Source organism: Silurus meridionalis, chromosome 18, assembly GCF_014805685.1.
Source record: "Silurus meridionalis isolate SWU-2019-XX chromosome 18, ASM1480568v1, whole genome shotgun sequence".
Classification (NCBI taxonomy): Eukaryota; Metazoa; Chordata; class Actinopteri; order Siluriformes; family Siluridae; genus Silurus; species Silurus meridionalis.
The window spans coordinates 17,825,256-17,849,469 of record NC_060901.1 but is presented as its reverse complement, the minus strand read 5'-3'; the positions used below and the strand labels follow the sequence as shown (position 1 = coordinate 17,849,469).

At 38.3% G+C, this 24,214-nt stretch overlaps 2 protein-coding genes across 2 annotated transcripts; one reads left to right on the top strand and one right to left on the bottom strand.

Moving 5' to 3' along the window:
* The first annotated feature begins 1,241 nt into the window (after nt 1-1,241).
* slc13a4 (solute carrier family 13 member 4) lies at nt 1,242-19,235 on the top strand. The gene is made up of 16 exons (XM_046874081.1): nt 1,242-1,761; nt 4,856-4,984; nt 8,410-8,546; nt 11,406-11,581; nt 11,691-11,745; nt 11,832-11,865; nt 12,213-12,287; nt 12,455-12,612; nt 14,171-14,290; nt 14,383-14,484; nt 14,575-14,676; nt 15,383-15,489; nt 15,586-15,728; nt 16,564-16,725; nt 17,614-17,751; nt 18,654-19,235. Exons 1-16 carry the CDS (start codon nt 1,663-1,665, stop codon nt 18,789-18,791), a joined length of 1,875 nt encoding a protein of 624 aa, XP_046730037.1. The 5' UTR covers nt 1,242-1,662; the 3' UTR covers nt 18,792-19,235.
* LOC124401654 (cytochrome c oxidase assembly factor 6 homolog) lies at nt 19,165-22,005 on the bottom strand. Its single transcript, XM_046874087.1, has 3 exons — nt 21,826-22,005; nt 20,264-20,447; nt 19,165-19,430 (listed from the first exon to the last, which is right to left on the bottom strand). Exons 2-3 carry the CDS (start codon nt 20,405-20,407, stop codon nt 19,335-19,337), a joined length of 240 nt encoding a protein of 79 aa, XP_046730043.1. The 5' UTR covers nt 20,408-20,447; nt 21,826-22,005; the 3' UTR covers nt 19,165-19,334.
* Nucleotides 22,006-24,214: the final 2,209 nt, after the last annotated feature.

The following is a 24,214-nucleotide window of genomic DNA, read 5'->3' as shown; positions in this document are numbered from 1 at the left end:
GGTGGAGCTGGAGGTAGCAGAGCTGAAGATGTTGAGGTTTTCGTTGAAAGTGACGGTGATGGACTGGATTAGAAATGACTTTATTAGAGGGACAGCGCATGTAGGATGTTTTGGAGACAAGGTGAGGGAGGCAAGATTGAGATGATTTGGACATGTGCAGAGGAGGGCCATGTATATCGGTAGAAGAATACTGAGGATGGAGCCACCAGGAAGGAGGAAAAGAGGAAAGTCAAAGAGGAGGTTTATGGATGTGGTGAGGGAAGACATGGAGGTAGTGTAGAGGACAGGGTAGTTTGAAGACGGATAATCCTCTGTGGTGACTGCTAAGGGGAGCAGTCAAAAGAAGAAGAATATCACCTAAGACACAATTCAATTAAAAAAAATTCACTTCTCACTTCTGAGACAGAAGGAAATGTATTTATTTAGAAAATCACATTTGCTTTAAAACAGGTTAAAAAGATCAGTTGTGGTCCATTTTATCACTAATATAAGAAAATAAGAAGGGGTCAGAAATCAGGACTTGTCATCTTATATGTTGTGTTTGGGTCACTAGAGGTCGCCATTGTTCTCCTAATTAATTTTTCTTTCTAATCATGTTAAATATCATTATTGGCACGTGTGTCTATATTCCCCTGCATATATCAAGTTATACACTTGAAAACACCTTTCTTGCTTTCTTCTATACATCTGCTGAATTGTGCCACATGATACATTGGTCGTTCAACACCAATTTATATAAGGACATTCAGTGTCACCCAGATAAAGATGGGTCCCTTTTGTGCCTCTCAAGGTTTCTTCCTCATACCATCTCAAGGAGTTTTTCTCTGCCTATGTCGTATGACTTGTTAATAGGGATAAACTAAGGGATGGCTATGAAATTTGTATTCGAAATCTACTTATTTCTGTAAAGATGCATTTGTGTTTCCCATTTCAAGGTCGTGTCTGTTTCTTATGCTAATGATATGAGTTTCAATCCTGACAGAAAGATATAAGTTCTAGCAAAACTTCAACATTTTCTGGACTTTGTCTCATTTACATTAAATTCACATAGCCAAATATTTGATTGTGACTTATATGATTGGTCCATATCATGTCGTGCAATCACCCTCCCATTTTCGTGAAGTGCAATTCACACCAAAAGAGTTAACAAAAAAAGTGCTCTTTGACCAATTGATTGACATTAGTCTCTTGGTTTCTGATTGGTCAGTGAGGAGAGAAGGCGGGACCATAGCCAGGGTTAAGAAATTTGCGGACTTTGCAGAGTCACATTATGTAATAGCAGAACTTCATGGGTTTCTGCTGGTTTGTTTTACAGTGCTTTAGGTTGTATGAATGCTGGAAATAAGAAAACCCTGAAAATGCCTAAACACAGATGAAAACGCTTTTTGAAGAGACTAAATGAGTGATGAAAGTGGGAATTTCTTCTTAGGGCTGGAAACAAGAGAACACCAAAAGAAAAAGCTTTTTTGCACATCTTTTTACACTTTTGGAAAAAAAATGCATAAAGGGAAAGTTTTTTTGTAGTAGAATAAGTGGCTCAGGAACTTCATTATTACTGTAAAAGCTGAATAGAATTTACAGCACGTTCGTGAGGGGAAAAAAAGGAAAGAAAAACACATCTAAAGAAACCAAAAGAGAATTCTTTGGCTGGAGACATCAAGAATGGACCTGTTTAGAAAACTGTGGGTGGCGAGGAAGCTGATTCTCGTGGTAATGATCCCACTTTCCCTTCTGCCTCTTCCTCTCATCCATCCCAGCAGTGTGAGTATCCTTCCATCTAATGCAACTTACTCAATATCAGGTTCAAACTGCGTAATGACGGTATATAAATCGTGAGTTTCAAGCCCAATTCTTTTCTTTTCAGGTTAAATAAATCAAACACCTACAATTAAAATAACAAACAATCTATGAGGGTATGTGGAATCTTCTAACTACTTGGACCTATTAAACTTTGGAAGCTGGAAACGTTTCCCCGGTGCGCACAGCGCGCTTTCCCGTGCGTATTTACGAACATGCGCGCTAAACATGGAGCGATGTGCAGTTTGGGAAATGAAAACGGATCACGCAGTGAATATAAATAGGATGTGGTAAATAAAAGTGGAATTGCATTTGAATAAATCTCAATGGATGTGCACAAATATAAAATGAATGAACAGTGATTAGAAATTGTAGGATGCATGCTTTAATAAAGAGAAATAGGAAGAACACTGGTGAATATAGGTGAATGCATGTTTTAGTAAATAAAAATAGGATAAACTCTTTAGTAAATCTAAGTGGATGCATGCTTTAGAAAATAAAAATAGGATAAACGCTTTGGTAAATAGAGGTGGATGCATGTTTTAGTAAATATATATTGGATAAACATTTTGGTAAATCACCGTGAATGCATGATTTCATAAATATCAATAGGATAAACACGTAAATATATGTGGATGCATGTTTTAGTAAATAAAAATAGCATAAACACTTTGGTAAATCTGGGTGGATGCATGCTTTAGTAACTATAAATAGGATGAACTTTGGTAAATATAGGTGGATGCATTCTTTAGTAAATATAAATAGGATAAACATTTTGGTAAATCTGGGTGGATGCATGATTTAGTAAATATAAATTAGATGTACACTTTTGTTAATCTGGGTGGATGTGCAATTTGGTAAATACACTTTAAAATATCTGGCTGAATACATGCTTTAGTCAATCTGAGAAATTTGGGTGGATGTGCACTTTGGTATATGTTAGGTGGATCTTTAGTAAAATCTGGGTGCATGTGCACGATAAATGTTATATGATAAATAAATGTAATAAAAATGAAATAAATTGAGAGAGAAACAATTTCTAATTCGTAGCGCATTCAATCAAAGATTCTCAACCTCCACCATGTGGATCGACACCAACCCGTTACAAGAGATCAGGAGTATTGCTGTAAAGGTGGATTTTTTTCTGCAGCATATTAAGTCAGAAAAACTGCTGACACCTTTTACTGCAGTTAAAAAGAAAATGATCAATGCAGTTCTTAATGTACAATTTCTACATATCTCTTTGGACTATATGATAAAGATGCACTGAGGGAGGGAGTCAGGCAACCTTTCACCAATTTGGAAAGGGTACAAGTGGGATCGTAGAATTTTGTAAAGATGCACACGTATTGACCAAGCCCCCTCCTGATGTTTTGTCACATCTTGCTTTGCTCTATGAATTGTTTATTTAAAACACCAGCAGCTTTTGCAGATGTTGTTTGTTTTTTCGAGTGATTTTTGGGTCAGCTTTTGAGGCAAACGATCGCTTCTACGGTACGTCCCTTTGAGAAGCAGCCTGCCGCCATCGTAGTCACGTTTTAACAGTCAGTTCAGCGCAAAACATTTTTCCTGGCTGTTAATGATAATCAGCCTCAAAGGTCAAATCAATTTCCGTTACTTTTCAGTGATCGGTTCTTATCTTCCAATCAGGTCCACATTCCGTTTGGAGTGACGTCACAAAGGAAGCGAAAGATTAGATCGGCTTTTGCGCTGCCGACCTGTGGCATAATAATCAAGACGTTACTCAACATACTGATTGATAACTACAATTGGATGTGTATTCAGACTGATGGAAACCATTAGCACTTTTTGAAGCATGTTCTCAATTATTAATCCTAGAGAATATATTCTTTTGTGACAAAAATCAGTGGATCATTCTCATGCGATAGCAGGAAGGCCTGAAAAAAATCAGACTCCTTTAAAAAAAAAAAAAAAAGGCTAAATCAATCACGTTGGAATGGTCTGATTAACAACAAACAGATTAAAACACCATGTGCTGGCCCACGGCTTAATCCGCCAGCAGTACACATTGCTGCAGCGTGCTTTCACCTTTGAGCTCATGCGCAACCAGCGGGAGATGCGAACACATAAGTCGTGGAGTTATAAGGGGGATCTGGGGGCATGCCAAGCAAACATAGTCTTACTGAGTATGAACAAAACATGTCCATCCACAATGAGGATGCTTTTCTTCAAGAGCAAGTGTGAAATGCAGACTTCATTCATAATGTATGGCTGGAAACCTGTGGGCATGTTTTAACGCCGCTTGACTACGTTATAAAACCCTGATTAATACAGGAACACAAATCACCTGATCAACTTCCTCGCCTCCAGAATTGACTTGGTTTGGTAATCAGAGTGTAATATGCAAATAGGACTAAACGACAGGCTCCTTTTAAACACCGAGTCCATGCTCTATAACACGAGACCAAGTTCTATAAAAGAATGTATAAGTTTAGTGCCTATTAGTTTGTTCCTTATAATTACATTTTTATCCCTGATGAGCAAACCAGCAGCATGGAAAAACTCCCTGAGATGGCATGAGGGAAAAAAAACCTTGAGAGGAACCAGACTCAAAAGGGAACCCGTTCTCATCCTCAACACTGATTCCATCATTTTTGGTTTACTGTACTAGGCTTTTAAATGCAGAACTATTTATGCAACCTGTGGTCCTGAGCCATTGTAGTAGACTGCTGCTATTGATTAGACTCAAAGTTCTTCAGTTGCTCAGTAACTTCATAAATCTTCAGGCTGTTGATGTGAAACCATCTTGTTCAACCATTCTCAGCTGCACAGAGTGGTCTCCAATTGAAGAGAATGCATGACTAATGCAAGATTGTATCGTCTATGTGCGTCATACAAAGATATCTGAAATACACTCTGATGTAGTATTTCATATTTTATTTACCGATTGCCTTTTGCTATGCCGATTCTACACATTTGTTGACAGAAAGAGCAAAATGATACATATATCCTGTATAATTCAAGGTATGCTAAAGCTTGACACTTTGTACTATCCAGACCCCTGATTCCAGACTCCCCTGTGTTTGTTCCCCTGCAGGAGTCATCCTGTGCTTATGTGCTGATTGTGACAGCAGTGTACTGGGTCTCGGAGGCAGTGCCTTTGGGGGCGGCAGCGTTGGTGCCGGCATTCTTATACCCGCTGTTCGGGGTTCTCAAATCAAGTGAGGTGAGTATATTTTGCTGTCTTAAATCAAGTCAAGATTGTATTAAGTACGTATTAAGCCAAGATATCACAATAAATCTTTTTTGTTATGCACTTGAACCAAAATGAACTAAGGAATTGGTGCCCCCGGTGGAGAGAGACAGTTAAAGGCCTTGCTTAAAAGCGCATTTGTTGCAACTTGGAGGACCTTCCTAGCAGTAACCCAGAGCCTCACATTGAAATAAACTTTAAAGTTTAAATAAGTTTATGCATATAAAATAAGAGCATGTTTGAGGAAAACCAAATACACCCCAACATACAGACGACATTTTGGTGATAAAACACGATGGTGGTCATCATATGTGCTAGAGTTATATTTCATCCAAAGAGACCAAAAATATATGTTCCAACAGAACAATATGCAGAAGCACAGGATGAAAACTAATGAAAAAAGAAAAAAAAAAAAAGAACTTATTTGGATTTAAATATACACACAGAATCACACACACACACACACACACACACACACACACACACACACACAATGCTCCAATAACTGTAAAAGTGATGTTGCAATATAGCCAAAAAAAAAAAAAACACGCTCTGGAGGGAGTTAATCTAGAATTTTAGCTGATATTAGAATATTTTTATATTAAAAAGAGAGTGAAGAGAGTCAGATGGTCAGCTGAACTTGCGCAATGCTCCTTCACTGCTGGGGGTCTGAGCCATGTGCTCTCGACCTTTTGTTTAATTCGCTCAGCATCAGATCGCAGATACACCGCTGAGTACACCTGCATAAGTAAAAGAAGCACTAGTGTGGGTCATTTTTGAGGCCATATATTAATGAAAGAGCATCAAAGAGACGTTAAGTGTTAAATGACATTTTGACACACGCTGTGAATCGAATTAATCATTTTTTAATTATCAGAGGCTTTTAATGAGAGGAATACAATTTAAAGTATAACATTTACATAAACATGCCATTTATTTGCCATTGTTGATCATGTTCAAACATATACTGTCATGTAAAGTAATTAGGTTAAGTAAATAATGGTACTAAAAATAGATTCTTTAGAAAAATTCCTACAGTAACATTCCTATAAATCGCTATCTATAAAATTGCATTAAAAATTGTTTTTGCATTATATATATGTATATAATATAAATGGATTTGTTTTTAATTTTACTCTACTAAGAGAAATAAAATTACTTTTTTTTAAAAACTCAGCAGAAAAGCTGATTTAAGCTTTATATACATCTAAACTATTTAAATGTTATGTTTAAATGTGATATATACATTTAGTATACATTTTATATTAATTTGTTTGTTTGTTTGTTTGTTTGTTTTCAAGAAGCAAGTGATTAGATAAAAATAATTCTAGAGAGTGAACTAAGACCTTTGGACTTTACCGTGCAACATGCAAAAGCATCCCAAGATCATTGCATTACAGCAAACAAACAATATTTCAACACACTTGTGAAAGGATTTATTTATTTATTTTTGCTGATGCTTTATTTTCTAAACATGTTTTTGGTTTTACATTTTTGTTTATTTTACTTTTTTTTTAATTCTCTCTTGTTGGATATTTGAACCTTTAAATTATGTAATGCACAATGTTGCCTCATGTGACTAAATCTCCATGGACAAACTTCACAAATTAGGGGTACATGAGTATGAGTTTAAATTATACTAAACTCATTATTCAGTTTGCAGAAAACTATATTTTTCAGTTATATTATAGTCCAGTGTTCTTGTTTTTTAAGCGCTAGTTGTTACAGGATCTATGCATTATCTATTATCACCACTACTGCTTTCAGTAATTAATAAATGCAATTCTATTCATATAAACGGCAAAGCATTTACTGTAAATACTGTATATTGTAAATCGTTGAGATCAGAACTGCCAGTAAAATTCTTCAGAATATTTGACAGAAAGGAACTTACATAAAGTAAATTTTGGGTCTTCATGGGGAAGTGAATAAGATGTTGGACTTCTGATTGGAAGGTCATGGGTTTAAATCCCAGCACCACCAAGCTGCCACTGATGGGTTATTGAGCAAGGCCCTTTTCAGTCAATTGCTCAGCTGTTTAACTGAGATAAGTTTGAGGATAATTGCATCTGCCAAATGTTGTAAATGTAAAATCAATGGGTTACAGCTGAACTCCATCAACCAGCAAAACCCACAACCCTCAGACATGTCTGCCAAAGGATTACCATTCCCACAGTCTACAGCACGCACCGTCAACAAGCTTAGAATTGAGCTACGGTGTTCCCTATTACACACAAAAGGACTTTGGTTTCATCAGAAAACCATGAAGTTTTTGCTCAGATTCGATGACTCAATACCAAGCTGTTGTTTTCGCTTGTTTGCTTGTTTACACTATTGTCTAGACCCGTTGGCTGACCTTGTTCGGTTTAACCACCAAATTTGGATTGTGTTTCTACCAGTGGTAAACAAAGTACACAAACAATGTACTTGAGTTAAAGTAGAGATACAGTAGGTAAAAAAAATTACCTCAGTAAAAGCATCCCTTTAAACTTTCACTTGAGTAAAAGTACCACAGTATCTGCCTTCAAATGTACTTAAGTATCCAAAGTAGAATGATTTATTATGGCTATAATGTTCCTATTATAATTTTTGGCACAAGGCTCTTAATTATTAGAATAATGTTAATGAGTCAAACACTAATCGATATCTTTTAAAATGATAATTTTTTTAACTACTTCAAAAGATTAGTGCAAATGAAGCCACGGGTGTTGTGGCGAGTTCAAGTCATTAGTTTGTTCCATCGTTTATGTTCTGCTTGCTGTTGAATTTACGCCGAACTGTATGTTGGAGATGAGATGAGATGAGATGAGATGAGATGAGATGAGATGAGATGAGATGAGATGAGATGAGATGAGATGAGATGAGATGAGATGAGATGAGATGAGATGAGATGAGATGAGATTTTGCTAAATGTAGTTAAGTCTGTAAGTTAAGTGTATGTCAGATATTTGAGTTGGAAATTTAGAAAACTTACAGTAAAAGTCTCCCCAAATAGAAATACTACAGTAAAGTACAGAAATGTGAAAAGCTACTCAAGTACAGTAACAAATTATATTTAATTTATTATTGTCCACCAATGGTGTCTGGTCAGTATAAATCTCTACCTGCATTTGCATCTGCCCATAACTTTTGAATAGCACATGATGCAGTATATGTGCTCATATATCAGCTGGTGTTTTGTTTATAATCAAATTAGTTTGGACTTGACATGACATTCTGATCTGTCATTCGAAGCCTTACTTGAGATTAATGATTATTTCAGCTACAGTATTTAGCTGTCCATTAAATACTTCAGATTTATGAATGTAATAGCATATATATAATTTCTTTTTTTTATTACAGTAAAGTACTACCTTTCATTTTGCTCCAATAAAAGTATTCATGTTTTTTGCGTTCAGGTAGCCTCGGAGTACTTTAAGGACACAACGCTCCTGCTGATGGGAGTTATCTGCTTGGCTGCTTCTATCGAAAAGTGGAACCTGCACAAGCGCATCGCTCTGCGCATGGTTATGATAGCGGGAGCCAAACCTGGCATGTACGTCCCACTTCACACAAAAATACATTCATTACACAGAAACACAACATGGTTTTAAGCATCATGTTCTCTTTTGATCCTTAATAATTGGAATTCTGTTCATTAAAGTTCTTTGGAGTTACAGTGTATCCCAGAATCCTAGATGAGTGTATCCAATAAGAAGCTTATTAGCATTTTATTAAACATTCTTCAGCTTCCTGGATTTTATGGATCATTATTTAAGTACGTTTTCCCATCCTGTAGTGAAACAACAAACTGCTAATAATTCGTCTTTTCAGGGAAGAAATCCAGACTTTGGCTGTGATTTTTACCAGACACTGTCCTGATCATCTCCTAGATATGGCTTGCAGACTGAAATTAGCATAAAGAATTGGGTAACACCCCAGCGCTTAAAATCTACACAGCATTTACAAAGTTCGGCCAAAGGTATACGCACCCTGACCATCACATGCATATGTGCTTCTGGATCTGTAATAAATGGACATTAGGTGCCACCCAGATGAGGATGGGTTCCCTTTTGAGTCCTCTCAAAGTTTCTTCCTCATGCCATCTGTCACCACTGGCTCGCTTATTAAACTAAACCTATACATTCCAAATTCATAACCCCTTTATCTCTGTTTGGATTAAATTGAATTGCTTTGTCCTCAAACTTTTGCCATACAATTTCATTATATACGCATTAAAATTCTCCCAGAACTTAGAGACCCCAACACTGTTCCAACATATCCATGCTTGTGTACACAAAGCAAGCTCCATGAAGCAATGGTGTGTTAAGTTTGGAATGGAACAGAGCCCTGACCTCCTCAACACCACTGAACAATGGGCCGTTCTTGAACGATTCGTTCATTTCAAACAAGTCTTCAAGGTGACTCAAAAGAACGAGCAGTCTCAAAGAGCTATTCGTTCATTTTCTACTGAACGCCCATGAGCGAAGCTTCACAACAGCTCCAGACAGTAGGTTATGAACAGGAAACAGAATTGCGTAGTTTACCTCTTGACGATTCTAGTCTGAGTCTAGTCATTATTTTATTACATGACTTCCATAGACTCTGTGCCATGCATTACAGAGGAAACAGAATTGAGTAGTTAATCTCATGAATCGTCTGGTCAGAGTCATTTGTTCTTCTATCACATGACTCCCATAGATGCTACACAATGCAATAGATCGGGTTTTTGTTTGGACACGGAGACACGGAGCAGTAAATAGTAAAGGTGAAGCTACTCGATCTGTTTATCAAAATTTGTCCGCTGCATTGTCATATGTTCAGTTTTGAAACTATAAGTCAAAGTTCATGTATTTGTTTGGAGGATCTGTTTAGTGAACATGTAAGATTTTATTTTATTTCTGATCAAAGGAACGGAATGAACTAAAGGACTCTAAATCTGATCTTCCCATCACTCCCCATACACTACTATTAAAAAAAAAAAAATAAAAAATAAAAAACACATACATAAATATTCACAAGCTTTGCCATGACACTCAAAATTGAGCTCAGGTCCATCCTGTTTCCTCTAACCATCCTTGAGATGTTTCTACAACTTGATTGGAGTCCACCTGTGGTCAATTCAGTTGATTGGACATGATTTGGAAAGGCGCACACCTGTCTATAAAAGGTCCCACAGTTAACAGTGCATGTCAGAGCACAAACCAAGCCATGAAGTCCAAGAAATTGTCTGTTGACCTCAGAGACAGGATCGTATCGAGGCACAGATCTGGGGAAGGGGACAGAAAGATTTCTGCAGCATTGATGGCCCCAATGAGCACAGTGGCCTCCATCTTCCCTAAATGGAAGAAGTTTGGAACCACCAGGACTCTTCCTAGAGTGGAGTTGCCTGAACAAACTGATGGAGGGAGAGAAAAGCCTTAGACAGGGAGTTGACCAAGAACCCGATGGTCACTCCAGCATTTCTCTGTGGAGAAAGAAAAACCTTACAGAAAAACAACCATCTCTGCAGCACTCCACCAATCAGGCCTGTATGGTAAAGTGGTCAGACCGAAGCCAGGCCTCAGTAAAAGGCACATGACAGCCCACCTGGAGTTTGCCAAATGGCACCTTAAGATCTCTTAGACCATGGAAAAAAACAAAGATTGAACCCTTTGGCCTGAATGCAAAGCGTCATGTCTGGAGGAAACCCAGCATCGCACATCACCTGGCCAATACCATCTCTAAAGTGAAGCATGGTGGTGGCAGCATCATGCTGTGGGGATGTTTGTCAGTGGCAGGAACTGGCAGACTAGTCAGGATCAAGAGAAAGATGAATGCATCAATGTAGAGAGGCATCCTTGATGAAAGCCTGCTCCAGAGCACTTTAAACCTTAGACCGGGGTGACGGTTCATCTTTCAACAGGACAGCGACCCTCAGCACACAGCAAGGATAACAAAGGAGTGGCTACAATACGACTCTGTGAATGTCCTTGAGTGGCTCAGCCAAAGACCCAGCCTTGAACCCGATTGAACATCTCTGGAGATATCTGAAAATGGCTGTGCACTGAAGCTCCCCGAGAGGTTCTGCAAAGAAGAATGGGAGGAACTGCCCAAAAATATGTGTGACGAGCTTGCAGCATCGAACTCAAAAAGACTTGAGGCTGTAATTGGTACCAAAGGAGCTTCAACAAAGTACTGAGCAAAGACTGTGAATACTTATGTACATGCAATTATTATTATGATTTTTTTATTATTATTTAAAAAAATTGCAAAAATTTCATTATTTTAGACTTTAATCAATTTTGGAATAAGGCTGTAAAAGCAAAATGTGGAAAAAGTAAAGTGCTGTGAATACTTTCCAGATGCACTGTCTACTACATACCTATGTTGAGATTGGCGTGTTTAAAGCTAACATTGCTTGTATACGTTGCAGGCTGGTGTTGGGGTTCATGTGCGGCACCGTCTTCCTGTCAATGTGGCTGAGTAACACGTCCACCACGGCCATGGTGATGCCGATAGCCGAGGCCGTGCTGCAGCAAATCATTTACACCGGCATCGCTGACTCTTACGACGACTCGGACACTGTGGAGACACAAGAGGATGAAAACGGTACACTCATATTATAAAGTTCTTTACTATAAGGTCAATTATAGTACACCATTATGTAACATTTAGCCAAAAGATGCAATACAACACATAAATCTCACTTTAATTGTAGAAAAAGAAAAGAACCTGAGCAGGAACCATCTCGAGCTCGTAAACACTACTAACAAGTAGGGAAATGTCATTTGTTTTACTTTAGAATTTTTTTTCTTTTATTCATGAATTTAAAAAAAACTTATTTTTCTTATTTCTACAGTTGTAAGAAAGCAGAATTTTGCACAGTTGTTGAGGTAAGACGCATATATCATAAAGCATATCATAAGCAGCAGCCTTAATGGCATAGACTAGCGATGGGTTGCTTGTAAATGATTCGTTCAAGTCTTTCGTATGTGTCTCAAGAGAGTGATTAATTTATTTTCTACTGTATATAAACTATTGGAACTGCAGTAAAAGTATGTAGACAGGTTGGGGGATCCGCTTATTAATAATATTTTAATAAGTTTGATTTCTGATCAAATGAACAAAATGACTCAATAAAAGATTCGTTCGTTTTGAAGAATGAGATTCAAAGAACTGTGTAATGTTGAATGTGTCACACTGCGTTTTTTTTTTTTTTTTTTACTTTTCGACTTCGCAGGATGTTAATGGGGTTGCATCGAAACCAGTTCAGGGAACAGATTTCCCAAAGCAGAATAACGGACGTTTACCTGAGGTAAAAATAATAGCAGAAGTAACACCCGAAGTAATACCAGTTCATGAAGCATTAAAACCACCTCAAGATTATATGTCAATTAAAATCTCCTCGGCTTTGAGCGCTGATTATTATATATTAAGGTATATAACACATTAAGGTTTCGATCAATGTTCCTGTGCCCAAAGAAACCCAAAATCCGAAGGGACTCCCTGTACCCAACCAAGAAGGACCACATGATCTGCAAGTGCTTGTCTCTGAGCATCACATATGCAGCCACTATTGGCGGCCTCATCACCATCACGGGCACCTCCACCAATCTCATCTTCGCAGAGCAGTTCAACAAGTAAGTCATCTTTTTCCGGATTTTGAAGAGTTTCCCAGATTTGTTTACACAGATGTACACAATCCAATCAAAGACCTTTTCCAGGGAATAATCAGCCTTTTTGATGCGAATTAATTTTAGAGCAAAGGTCAGTTGTACCCTGCAATACATACAAGACTCTATATAATACCAAAATCTATTAAATTTATAATCCATATATATTGCTCACTGTCTGTATTCCATGAAAATTGGAAGCTTTATTATCTGACATTAGGCTTTTTTTTTTTGCTGTACACTGGACCTTTCAAGCTATGACAAAATTGTGACTTTTCGATGTAAAAATAAACGGGTCAATCAGTTGAGAGGAAATTGGAATCCTATAGATATGCAGTGATCACATGCAAGTAACGGAACAAACGGTGCGTTTCTCTGGAAATCCTTACTATCAGCCTTGTCTTTGTGAGATTAGCGGAAGATCGAGTAAAAACGCTGGAGATAGAGTTAAGCGTGACAAATCAATGAGCTCTTAGAAAGTACAGAGATTACCTCGTTTCAGGATAGCGGGTACACTACACCTAGCAGGCACAACATTATGACTGGTGAAATGAATGGCACTGATGATCTCTTCATCATGGCACCTGTTAGTGGGTGGATATATTTATTAGGCAGTGAGTGAACATTTTGTCCTCACAATTGACGAGTTTGAAGCAGGTAAAATGGGCGAGCATAAATTTTTGAGGTGGGCCAAATTGCAATGGCTAGTTTTTGAAGCATCTCAAAAACAGCTCTGGGTGTTCCTGGGTGTCTGGTCCCAAAAGTGGTGAACCAGTGACAGGGCCACGGGCGGCCGAGGCTCATTCATGCATGGTCCGTGTGGTCCGATCCAACAGACAACCTCCTGTGGCTCAAACTGCTGAAGAAGTTCATGCTGTTAATGCTCGATGGGTCACAACTGTTTTGGCAGCAAAAGGGGAGCAAAAGACAGAGACCAGGAGTCAAACATCGAGGTGGAAGCTTAATGGTTTGGGTTTTTATTTTTGGAGCAGGGAAGGTTGGAGACTTATTCTGGGTGAAAGTAATAAACCAACATGGCTACCATTCCATACTTTAACTCCACGCAATTCCATTTGGACTGCAGCTGATTGGAACCGACTTCGCCATACAGCAATACAATAAGCTGAAGCATACATTCAAGATCTCATTTATAGAGCAAACAGTCTGTTTTATCCATCATGGAATGTCCTGCCCAGTCACCACACCTAAATCCAATTGAGGATAAATTGGATCGGAAAGAAATAGTCAACTGATTAAAAACGCATTTGGCAATTTTTTACAAGAAAACGAACTGCTGGGACGCCGAGAGTGCGAAAAGCTGAAGGAATAAAGTAGAACATCTGGACGTTTCTATATTTGTTTGGTGAAAGTAAATCTTCATACCAGTAAATAAACTCATTTGTTGCATAAAAGGAATCATGCCTGTGTCTCTGAAAAATCATTACAAAAAATGGGTGCTTCCAGACTTTTGACAAGCCAGTGTTATCATTGAAAAAGCAAATACTGAACGAAATGTCTTTTGTAGTCGATACCCAGATGCCAAAGTCATCAATTTTGGAACGTGGTTCATCTTCAGCCTGCCTATTGCTCTCATTATGCTGGTTCTAACTTGGCTCTGGCTTCATTTCCTGTTTCTGGGATGCAAGTAAGAATAAACAGCAACTTTCTATTGTAGAATATTTGGTTACAATTGTTTATAACCTAAATAAAAGCAGTATATAACTGGGATATGCTTAGTTTCAGGGAAACTTGTTCTTGGAGTAAGAAACGCAAAACCAAGCGGGAGATCCTCGCCGAGAAACGAATCCATGAAGAATACCAGAAGCTTGGTGCTATAAGGTTTAAAGCGCAAAACAGTTATAAACACTAAAAGTAAAATGCTTGTAATGCAGTTTTTTTTTACATTTTTAATATGTTTTAACCAAACAGTTACCCAGAAGTTGTAACAGGAGTCTTCTTCATATTGATGACCTTGCTGTGGTTCACCAGAGAACCGGGATTTGTCCCCGGCTGGACGTTCCTGTTTGAGAAGTGTGTGAAAATCATATCTTCTGCATATATATAAATATAAAATTACTATTACATGATCATGACATTTCGGGAGAAGGGAAAAGAGTGCGCCCCCTGCTGGAGATGAAAACGTTACACCTTTCCAAAATAACCCTGGTCAGGAGATAAACCAACAGATGGTTAGGTCCAAAAAAATTCGACAAATATGCAAATTATTGAACCCCTGACTGTCAATTTTCATATGAAGCACTATAATCGAGTGTGACATCACAAGTAAATTCAGTGTTGAACATTAATGGGAAACAAATGATGACAAAGAAAATACAGTATAATACAATAATGATTAATGAAGACATACAAAGAATTCTGTGACTGTGTAAAAACTGAATTTTGAAATCTCATAAATCTGTGTATCAAATTGAGAATGAGTGTAAACTTAGAATATATACCATTTTAAGGAAAAACTAATTTATTTGGGATTTCGAGTTTGCACTGTGTAGCATCATGTCTTTTTTCTGAATATATTTGGGGGTTCACAGAGATTAGTTGCTTATGTTTTGGTAGAGGAATGTCGTCCCATATGTGTCCGAAACAGGATTCTAGCAGCTCAGCGGTTCTGGGTGTCCTTTGTCGTATTTTTCATTTCATGATCGTTTCAAATGTTTTCAAATGGTAAACAGTACAATCTAAATCTGGCATTGACGTTTCCTGAATTCTGTGGCTGCAGGAAAGGTTACAGGACTGATGCCACGGTTTCCGTGCTGCTCGGCTTCCTGCTATTCCTCATCCCGGCACGCAAGCCCTGGGGGTCTTCGTCTCGAAGCAAAAGCACAGGTCAGAACTCACAATATCACCCTTTCCTTACATCTACCCGAATGCAGGTCACAAATGCATTCGCTTGATGAATGCTGTTGGGTTCTTGTGACGTAGTGAATGAGTGCAAGGAGGACAAGGAGGATGAAGAGGAAGACCCCTTGGCACCCATGATCACGTGGAAAGACTTCTTGAGACTGATGCCGTGGGAGATTGTGATTCTGGTTGGAGCAGGGTATGCGCTGGCAGCAGGGTGTAAGGTAAGATGGAAATATTACTCTCTATGCATTTCACCCCTAAGCCTTCGGTGGGGTCCTACCTGAATCAATCCACCTCTTAATGCCATCATTATGACACAACGGCTCTAGAAACAATCGATATTGTAACGCAGTAGAAACGCAGTAGAACAGAGCACTGCATCACAGACAGGAATCTCATACAGGGAGAATAAACGCCATCAAGCATGAAACCCAATGAACACAATTCAACAAGTCTCCTTTCACCGTTTTCCCTGGATTCTTTCTGCATTACGGGTTTTTCTGGGGATTTAAAATGAAGGCAAATTGTGTGTTCTCCAGCAAATCCTCCAGGAAACAAAAAACAAACGGCTCATGACAAAGCTCAACAACATTTACGGCCGACCTTTCGTCAAGATGTGCAACTTTTTCTGAAAAGTCCGTCTCGTAAACGTCCTTGTAAGCATATCCATGAGTTTTTACCATTGCACCCTCCGGACGTCCAATCGAAAAACGTGAAAATGCAGACGTTATCGGACGCTTGCTAGATGGCCCCGGTGTCGGCAACTCAAAATCTGATTGGTTTAAAGTGACAGCTTCCTGTACTTCATGCTCCAAGCACCCCCACTGCTGATTTCGAAAGGCCTTGAAGGCAACACATGATGGAGAGATATAATTGGAGAGAAACTCTAATGTAAACGATGTAATGATGAAATTATTGGGAATTGAATAAATAATCGAGTGATTCTGTTTCCTATTGTTTTTTTTTTTGTTTTTTTTGCACTTAACAATAAATGAGTCATTGTGACTCAAGAAACCTTTATGAATGTGAAGGTTTAAGATCACTGTCTTTACCCAGGTTTCAGGTTTGTCCATGTGGATCGGGCGTCAGCTGGAGCCGATGAGTGGCCTGCCCCTGTGGGCCGTCACTCTACTTGCTTGCCTTCTCGTGTCTGCTGTGACCGAATTCGCCAGCAACCCTGCCACTCTGACCGTGTTCCTGCCCATCCTGTCTGCTCTGGTAAGGACACACAGGACCGATTCTTTTTTTAATTTATTTTTAATTTTTTTTATGAAAGGGCTACGTCCTGGAAATTCAGGCATGTATTTCTAAGGGCCCCCAGGATCAGATGCACATGTGGGGACCAGGAAATGCAAACAGATATCAAGATAGGGATCGGATTTTGTGGATCAGAATCAGGACACATAATTAGCTATTGAATGAACTGAAGTGAATCTTGCCATTAGAAGTGTTATATATATATATATATATATACATACATACACATACAGTTTATAGTAGGCTGTCAATACGGGACCCTGACTTTTTCAATGTGATTACAGAGGAACTGTTATATAATAATAAAAAGAAGAAGAAGAAGTAGTAGAAGAAGAAGAAGAAGAAGAAGAAAAAAAAATGCAATAAAATTAAAAATAGTCCAGTGGAAAAATATCCTTACCCATGACAGACGGTCCAATATCAGTCTGATCTCATTTTTTCAGAACTGCTACATACTACATATATGCTCCAGTGCCATCAATACTTGTCAAAGTTAAGGAAGAAATGAAGAAATGAAAAAATGAAGAAAGAAAGAAAGAAAGAAAGAAAGAAAGAAAGAAAGAAAGAAAGAAAGAAAGAAAGAAAGAAAGAAAGAAAGAAAGACAAAAATAAATAAATGAAGGAAGGAACAAGGAAGGAAGTTAGGCAGGTGGGTAAGTAACAAAAGTAAAAATGATAATAATAGAATGAATAAAAGATGAGGAAAAAATGGAGGAAAAAAGGAGAAAAAGACAGAAAAAAAAGATAAAATGGTTGAAAAAATGGAAAGACAGACAGATAGAGCAACCACAAATCCACATGTGCACCAGTGCCTTCAGATCATGGACGTCTTGTATTTCACCCTTTCAGTCGGAGACGCTGCAGATTAACCCCCTCCACACACTCATCCCCGCCACCATGTGCGTCTCCTTCGGAGTCATGCTGCCTGTAGGAAACCCGCCGAACGCCATCGTGTTCAGTTACGGACATGTGAAAATCAGCGACATGGTAAAACTTGTTTTCCTGTGATACATTTATAAACAGTGTCAATTAGGATCGAGAGAGCGAACGTTCACGTTTCAATGATGGCTTGAACAAAGCTGGTCTGAAAGTGTGAAAGAAAGAAAAAAATGTTTGAAAGAAAGAAAGACAGACAGATAGTTAGGTACTAGTAAATATCTAGATGGGCAGAATGAGTGAAGGATGCAGGTATAGGGTGGATATAGTATGGTGGGGGTGGGGGGGCCTTCAGCTGGTGAAAGTACAATTTGAAAGGAAGTTTGCAAGAAAGAAAACCGGAATGAATGACAGATGGAAAAAAGATAGAAAAGATAGATAATTAGAGAGAGAGAAACAGAGAGAGAAATGCGTTAGACCATGTACACACACGTCTGTGAAGGAAGACAGAATAGAAAAAAGAAAACACTGAACAGACAGAAAGAGATAGGGAACGATAAAATGAAAGAACAAATGAAAGACAGAAAAGACAGACAGACAGACAGACAGATAGCTTCAGGCTGTGAACACAGGTTTTGTGAGAAAGATGGATGGATGGATGGATGGATGGATGGATGGATGGATGGATGGATGGATGGATGGGAAAAAGCAAGAAAGCCAGAGCTAATGAAAGTCAAAAAAGGAATGACAGACAGACAGATGGATGGACAGACGGCTTCAGGCTGTAAACACAGGTTTTTGTGAGAAAGATGGATGGATGGATGGATGGAAAAAATTAACATACAGCAAGAAAGGCAGAGCTAATGCAAGTAAAAAAAAGAATGATAGAATGAAAGAATGCATAAAAGAAAAACAGATAGATAGACAGACAGACAGATATAAAAACAGATTGCGTACACTAAACCAGTGTATGTAAATGCTCTTGATGGTCTTCTGTCATGTCTCTGATGAAGGTTAAAGCCGGGTTCGGGGTCAATCTGATCGGCGTGCTGGTGGTCCTGCTGGCTATAAGCACATGGGGAGTCCCGCTGTTCCAGCTGTCGGATTTCCCCGCTTGGGCAGTCATGAGGAACGTAACCCAAAGCTTGTAGGCACACATGGGAACGAGTGTGAGAGCGAGTAAGAAGCTGAAACCGATTGGAATGGACAAGTTTTTTTTTAATATACGGTGCAACAGTTTTCGGATTGCCTGCGAAAGGGCCGTAGCTAAAACACTTTGGGCAACATTGGGAAATACGACGACCTCCTCGTGGCTTTTATTCGATGGCGATGCGGTTTTATAGAATAAATAATGCCTGGTCAGTGAAGCACAGTTCTTTAACACGCTGTAGTTGAACATGGCTTTAGGTGGAAAGTCGTGTTCGGGTATAAAATCATGGCCGCCGTAGCCGTAAGTTTTGCGCGATCTCACATTGCTACTGTAACCCGATTTACGGTCATGTCCCGTAAATACGCTCTGTGATGTACTACGTGATCAGACGTTTATTTGCAAACGACATCTTTACAAACTGCAATAAAATATTAACAACAAAGAATCTGTTTTGTTCTTGGTTTTTTTTGCTGAAAAGAACAGGATCCGATCCGGGATCCGTTTCTGGCTCCGGTGTCGATTTTGTGCAGTTAATTTCGATGAGCTATGATTTGGATGCTCCCTCGACAGGTTCGAATCCGTTCTTCTCAATTCGTTCTTTGTACTTCAGGAAGTCCCTTCGTTTGTTGAAGTATTTCACCTGGAGAATGAACATGATGTCAGCAAACAAGACATTTGTGAATATAAATATAAATATAGGAATAAAAGCAATGACTCCATCCTTAGACCTCAGGCGGTCGCTTATATCTTCCCATAAATAAAAAAAAATAATAAAACGTTTCATACCTAATTTAAAAACACGCAAATCTACTTCTAACAAAGACTAAACATAAAAAATAATCGATTCTAAACATTTGTTCCTCTCTAAACTATATCTGCCTCTTCCACCCCGACTACCTGCATGTCTTCTCTCACCACATCCATAAACCTCCTCCTTGGTCTTCCTCTTTTTCTCCTTCCTGGTGTCTCCACCTTCAGCATTGTCCTACTGATATACTCCATGTCCCTCCTCTGCACATGTCCAAATCATCTCAATCTCAACTCCCTCACCTTGTCATCAAAATGTCCTACATGCGCTGTCATAAACTCATTTCTAATCCTGTCCATCGTCTTCACTCCCAACGAAAACCTCAACATCTTCAGCTCTGCTACCTCCAGCTCCACCTCCTGTCTTTTACTCAATGCCACTGTCTCTAATCCATACTGACCTGCCCAGTCACTGCTCCAACAAGTGAACACTTTTACAAGAGCAAAGGTTCAGCTGAGCTTTCTGGAGAAACGAACCGTCTGGATGCAAAGAATGTGGAAAGCTGTTCTTCGTCAAAATCTCCCCAAACTCCCCAAAAACCAAGTATGATTTTTCGGCACCAATTCTGAGATCATCCAGATATTCCTACAGCATGTATGTGACCCCTTTGTTCGAATGGCTCGTAATAGTGAGGTGTGAGAATTGAAGCTTATTGTCCAACGTACCCACTGAGCAGGACAACTGGCCTCAAACTCTTTGCGATATCCCTCGCAGGCTGTCGCGTCGTCTCGGTTGAGGTCCAGACACGTCCACAGCTCATCTCTCGCTCCCCAGCACGCTTGCCTTTGCTTGGAGTTTGGAGCGCTCATAACTGTGCCAATGCGCTGTCAATCTAAAACCAGTGGAGTCCTGGGTGGAACAAAATCGGGTTACTGGGTTTCTTTTTTTCAGTTCTTCTGTGATCTGAATGATGTTCTAATAAATGAGGAGCTTCAACATCAGGCAGGAAGCCAGAAGTTTGAACAAGTTGGGACATAGCAGTTTGGTTTCAACTAATCCATGATTGTATACAGTGGGGCTAAAAAAGTATTTAGTCAGCCACCAATTGTGCAAGTTCTCCCACTTAAAAAGATGAGCCAGGCCTGTAATTTTCATCATAGGTACACTTCAACTATTAGAGACAAAATGAGAAAATCACATTGTCTGATTTTTAAAGAATTTATTTGCAAATTATGGTGGAAAATAAGTATTTGGTCACCTACAAAAAAAGCAAGATTTCTGGCCCTCACAGACCTGTAACAACTTCTTTAAGAGGCTCCTCTGTCCTCCACTTGGTACCTGTATTAATGGCACCTGTTTGAACTCATTATCGGTATAAAAGACACTTGTCCACAACCTCAAACAGTCAGACTCCAAACTCCACTATGGCCAATACCAAAGAGTTGTCAAAAGACACCAGAAACAAAATTGAAGACCTGCACCAGGCTGGGAAGACTGAATCTGCAATAGGTAAGCAGCTTGGTGTGAAGAAATCAACTGTGGGAGCAATTAGTGGAAAATGGAAGACATACAAGACCACTGATAATCTCCTTCGATCTGGGGCTCCACGCAAGATCTCACCCCGTGGGGTCAAAAGAATCACAAGAACGGTGAGCAAAAATTCCCAGAACCACACAGGGTGACCTAGTGAATGACCTGCAGAGAGCTGGGACCAAAGTAAAAAAGGCTACCATCAGTAACCCACTACGCCCCCAGGGACTCAAATCCTGCAGTGCCAGATGTGCTAGATCGATCGATCTATAAGCATTGGGACACCTGGTCATAAGTATATGTAATTCTCCACTCCCAATTTTCTCTTCTAATTCCATCCACTCTACTGGATGACTGGTTCATCAGCCACAAGGGTGTTATGAAAGGCAGGTACTGATGTAGGTGAGGAGACCTGGGGTGCAGTCAGCGTTCACATTCATCCCAAAGGTGTTCAGTAGGGATAAGATCAGAGCTCTATAGCAGACCACTCAAGAGCTTCCTCTTCAAAGCATGTAAACCAGATCTTCAAGAATCTGCACAGGGGCATCACCATGCTGGAACAGGTTTGGGTTTCCAAGTTCAAGTGAATGCAACATTTTATTAGAGCGCCATCTACAAGTGAATGTCTCCAGCGTTGTGGTAACAATTTGGAAAAGAACCACATAGAGCAGGAAAGGTCAGGTGACCCAATACTTTTTGCAATATTGTTTGTGTGTGTGTGTGTGTGTGTGTGTGTGTGTATTTATGTACGACTTACCAATAAAAAAATCACATCGCAGGAGGAAAATAAAACGTTTTCTGCAGCTTTTATTCGTCTGTCGTGTTCTGTAGGATCCACAGCTCTTGATAACGTTGCAAATTATCACATAAAACCAAGGACACAGCAAGAAGCACAAGCACAAGTCTCTGTACATCCGGCGCAGCGTGATGACGTTGTGTGTAAATATGCAGTATGGCCACTAGATGGCGGTGATGCAATTCGATTCGATTCAGTCGTATTTGTATAGCACTGTTTTTACAGTTGGGCAGATTTACAGAATAAATATCATATATAATCACATAGTTAATATTAATTAGTCAAATCTCTCTTTATTGTGTCTTAGTTTCTTAGTTCCTCTTCATGGAACCAGCTTCAGATGGAACAAGTGGTCTCCCATTGAAAAGGACTGTAATAAATGGACATTTGGTGCCACCCAGATGAGGATGAGGTTCTCTTTTGAGTCCGATTCCTCTCAAAGTTTCTTCCTTATAACATCTCAGGGGAGTTTTTCCTTGCCACAGGATCGCTAATTAGGGACAAACGCGCGATTAAAAGGAATAAACCTGTACATCCTTTCATCCAACTTTATAACCAATGTTTCTCTGTAAAGCTGCTTTGAGACAATGTGAAAAAAAAAGAATGAACTGAAGTGAACTCCATTGAGATGTCAGGATGGATCAAGCTGATCCAGAGAGAAGAAAAACACAGGATCAAAACAGTTGTAGAGCTTGTTGAGGTTTTCATTTCTTTGAATGGAACTTCTTCAAACTCTTGTCTTTAATCAAGAAAACATTTGTAGGCTGATTTGAAAGAACAAAACAAAACAAAAAAAAACAGAAAATCAAAATTCTGCCATTAGTATAATCAGAAATAAATACAGTGATTGTGGCTGACAAAACAATACTCAACGGTTAATTTACTTTTATGGCCAAAAAAATATGCACACAAGATCAGAAACCTTTTGAAATCTTTCATACTCAGAATGTCAAATCAAGTCAAGGAGGCTTTATCGTTATTTTAACCATATACAGTGCAGTACACAGTGAAGCGTTTCTCCAGGATCAACCCATATGATAAAAAAAATATTTTAAAATATATTAAAAACAATTTTTTTACCACTTTTTTGTATATTTCAAAAAATAATTAATTATATATATTATATATAATGTATTATTATTATAAATAATATATAGAGATTTATATATATATATATATATATATATATATATATATATATATATATATATATAATGTATATATATATATATTTAACTTCAACAAAAACTGGTTCTGAAAGTTTTGGGAATTTATTTAAGCACTTTTGGACTGAAAATGAGGCCAGCGGTGCTAAAAACAGTCGCTGTAGCAAATTCCCATACGGTAAACATATATATATATATATATATATATATATATATATATATATATATATATATATATATATATATATGTTTACCGTATGGGAATTTTCTACAGCGACATAAATGGAAAAGATACACAAGGAATTACACATAACTCAAAATTGCCATTACCAACAATAGGATTCAAAAAGCAGCCTCTTAAACATGCCAGAATTAAAAAACTAATCGGTAAAAAAACCATGTCCCAAAGTAGAAGAACCCTTAGTATGGACAAATAAAATAAATAATTTAAGATAAAAAAAAAAACAATGATTTGTTTTAAATTGGAATCGGAATCAGAATCAGTTTTATTGGCCAAGTGGGTTAACGCACACAAAGAATTTAGTTCCAGCTCTTTAGTGACTCAAAGTACAGACATAAATAAAACTATACATTCAGCTTGGTCTATACAAGACAAAAACAGACAATGTGAGACAATATAAACAGTATGAGTATTAAATAAAGATAGCTTTGAATTGATGCACCTCTCAGTCTCAGCAAAATCTTTATTTAACTTCAACAAAAACTGGTTCTGAAAGTTTTGGGAATTTATTTAAGCACTTTTTGGACTGAAAATGAGGCCAGCGGTGCTAAAAAACAGTCACAGGCAGCAGATGCGGGAAGGTGTTACGTTTTGAGTTTTAATCTTTAACAGAGTTGAATATATACTTATATATTGTACATATAATTAAATCATAAATGAAGTTGAGTAGAGAGGAAAAGTTGCTTAAATTTTGATACTCAGTAAAAGAAATATTTGAGTATTTACTCAAATACTTTACACCACTGCCAAGGCCTATAATATACTATACTATACTATACTATAATATGCTATTCGATACTATACTATACTATACTATACTATACTATACTATACTATACTATACTATACTATAATATACTATACTATACTATACTATACTATACTATACTATACTATACTATACTATACTATACTATATATCAGTCTAGTAAGTTAAAAGCAA

Bases quoted from the DNA above. Each gene is read 5' to 3' on its own strand.
- slc13a4 (XM_046874081.1), top strand. From the start codon at position 1,663: ATGGACCTGTTTAGAAAACTGTGGGTGGCGAGGAAGCTGATTCTCGTG. The intron at 14,291-14,382 runs GTAAGAATAAAC...GGATATGCTTAG, and splicing joins TTCCTGTTTCTGGGATGCAA to TTTCAGGGAAACTTGTTCTT. The intron at 15,729-16,563 runs GTAAGATGGAAA...GTCTTTACCCAG, and splicing joins CGCTGGCAGCAGGGTGTAAG to GTTTCAGGTTTGTCCATGTG.
- LOC124401654 (XM_046874087.1), bottom strand. From the start codon at position 20,407: ATGAGCGCTCCAAACTCCAAGCAAAGGCAAGCGTGCTGGGGAGCGAGA. The intron at 19,431-20,263 runs GTACGTTGGACA...TTCATTCTCCAG, and splicing joins CCAGTTGTCCTGCTCAGTGG to GTGAAATACTTCAACAAACG.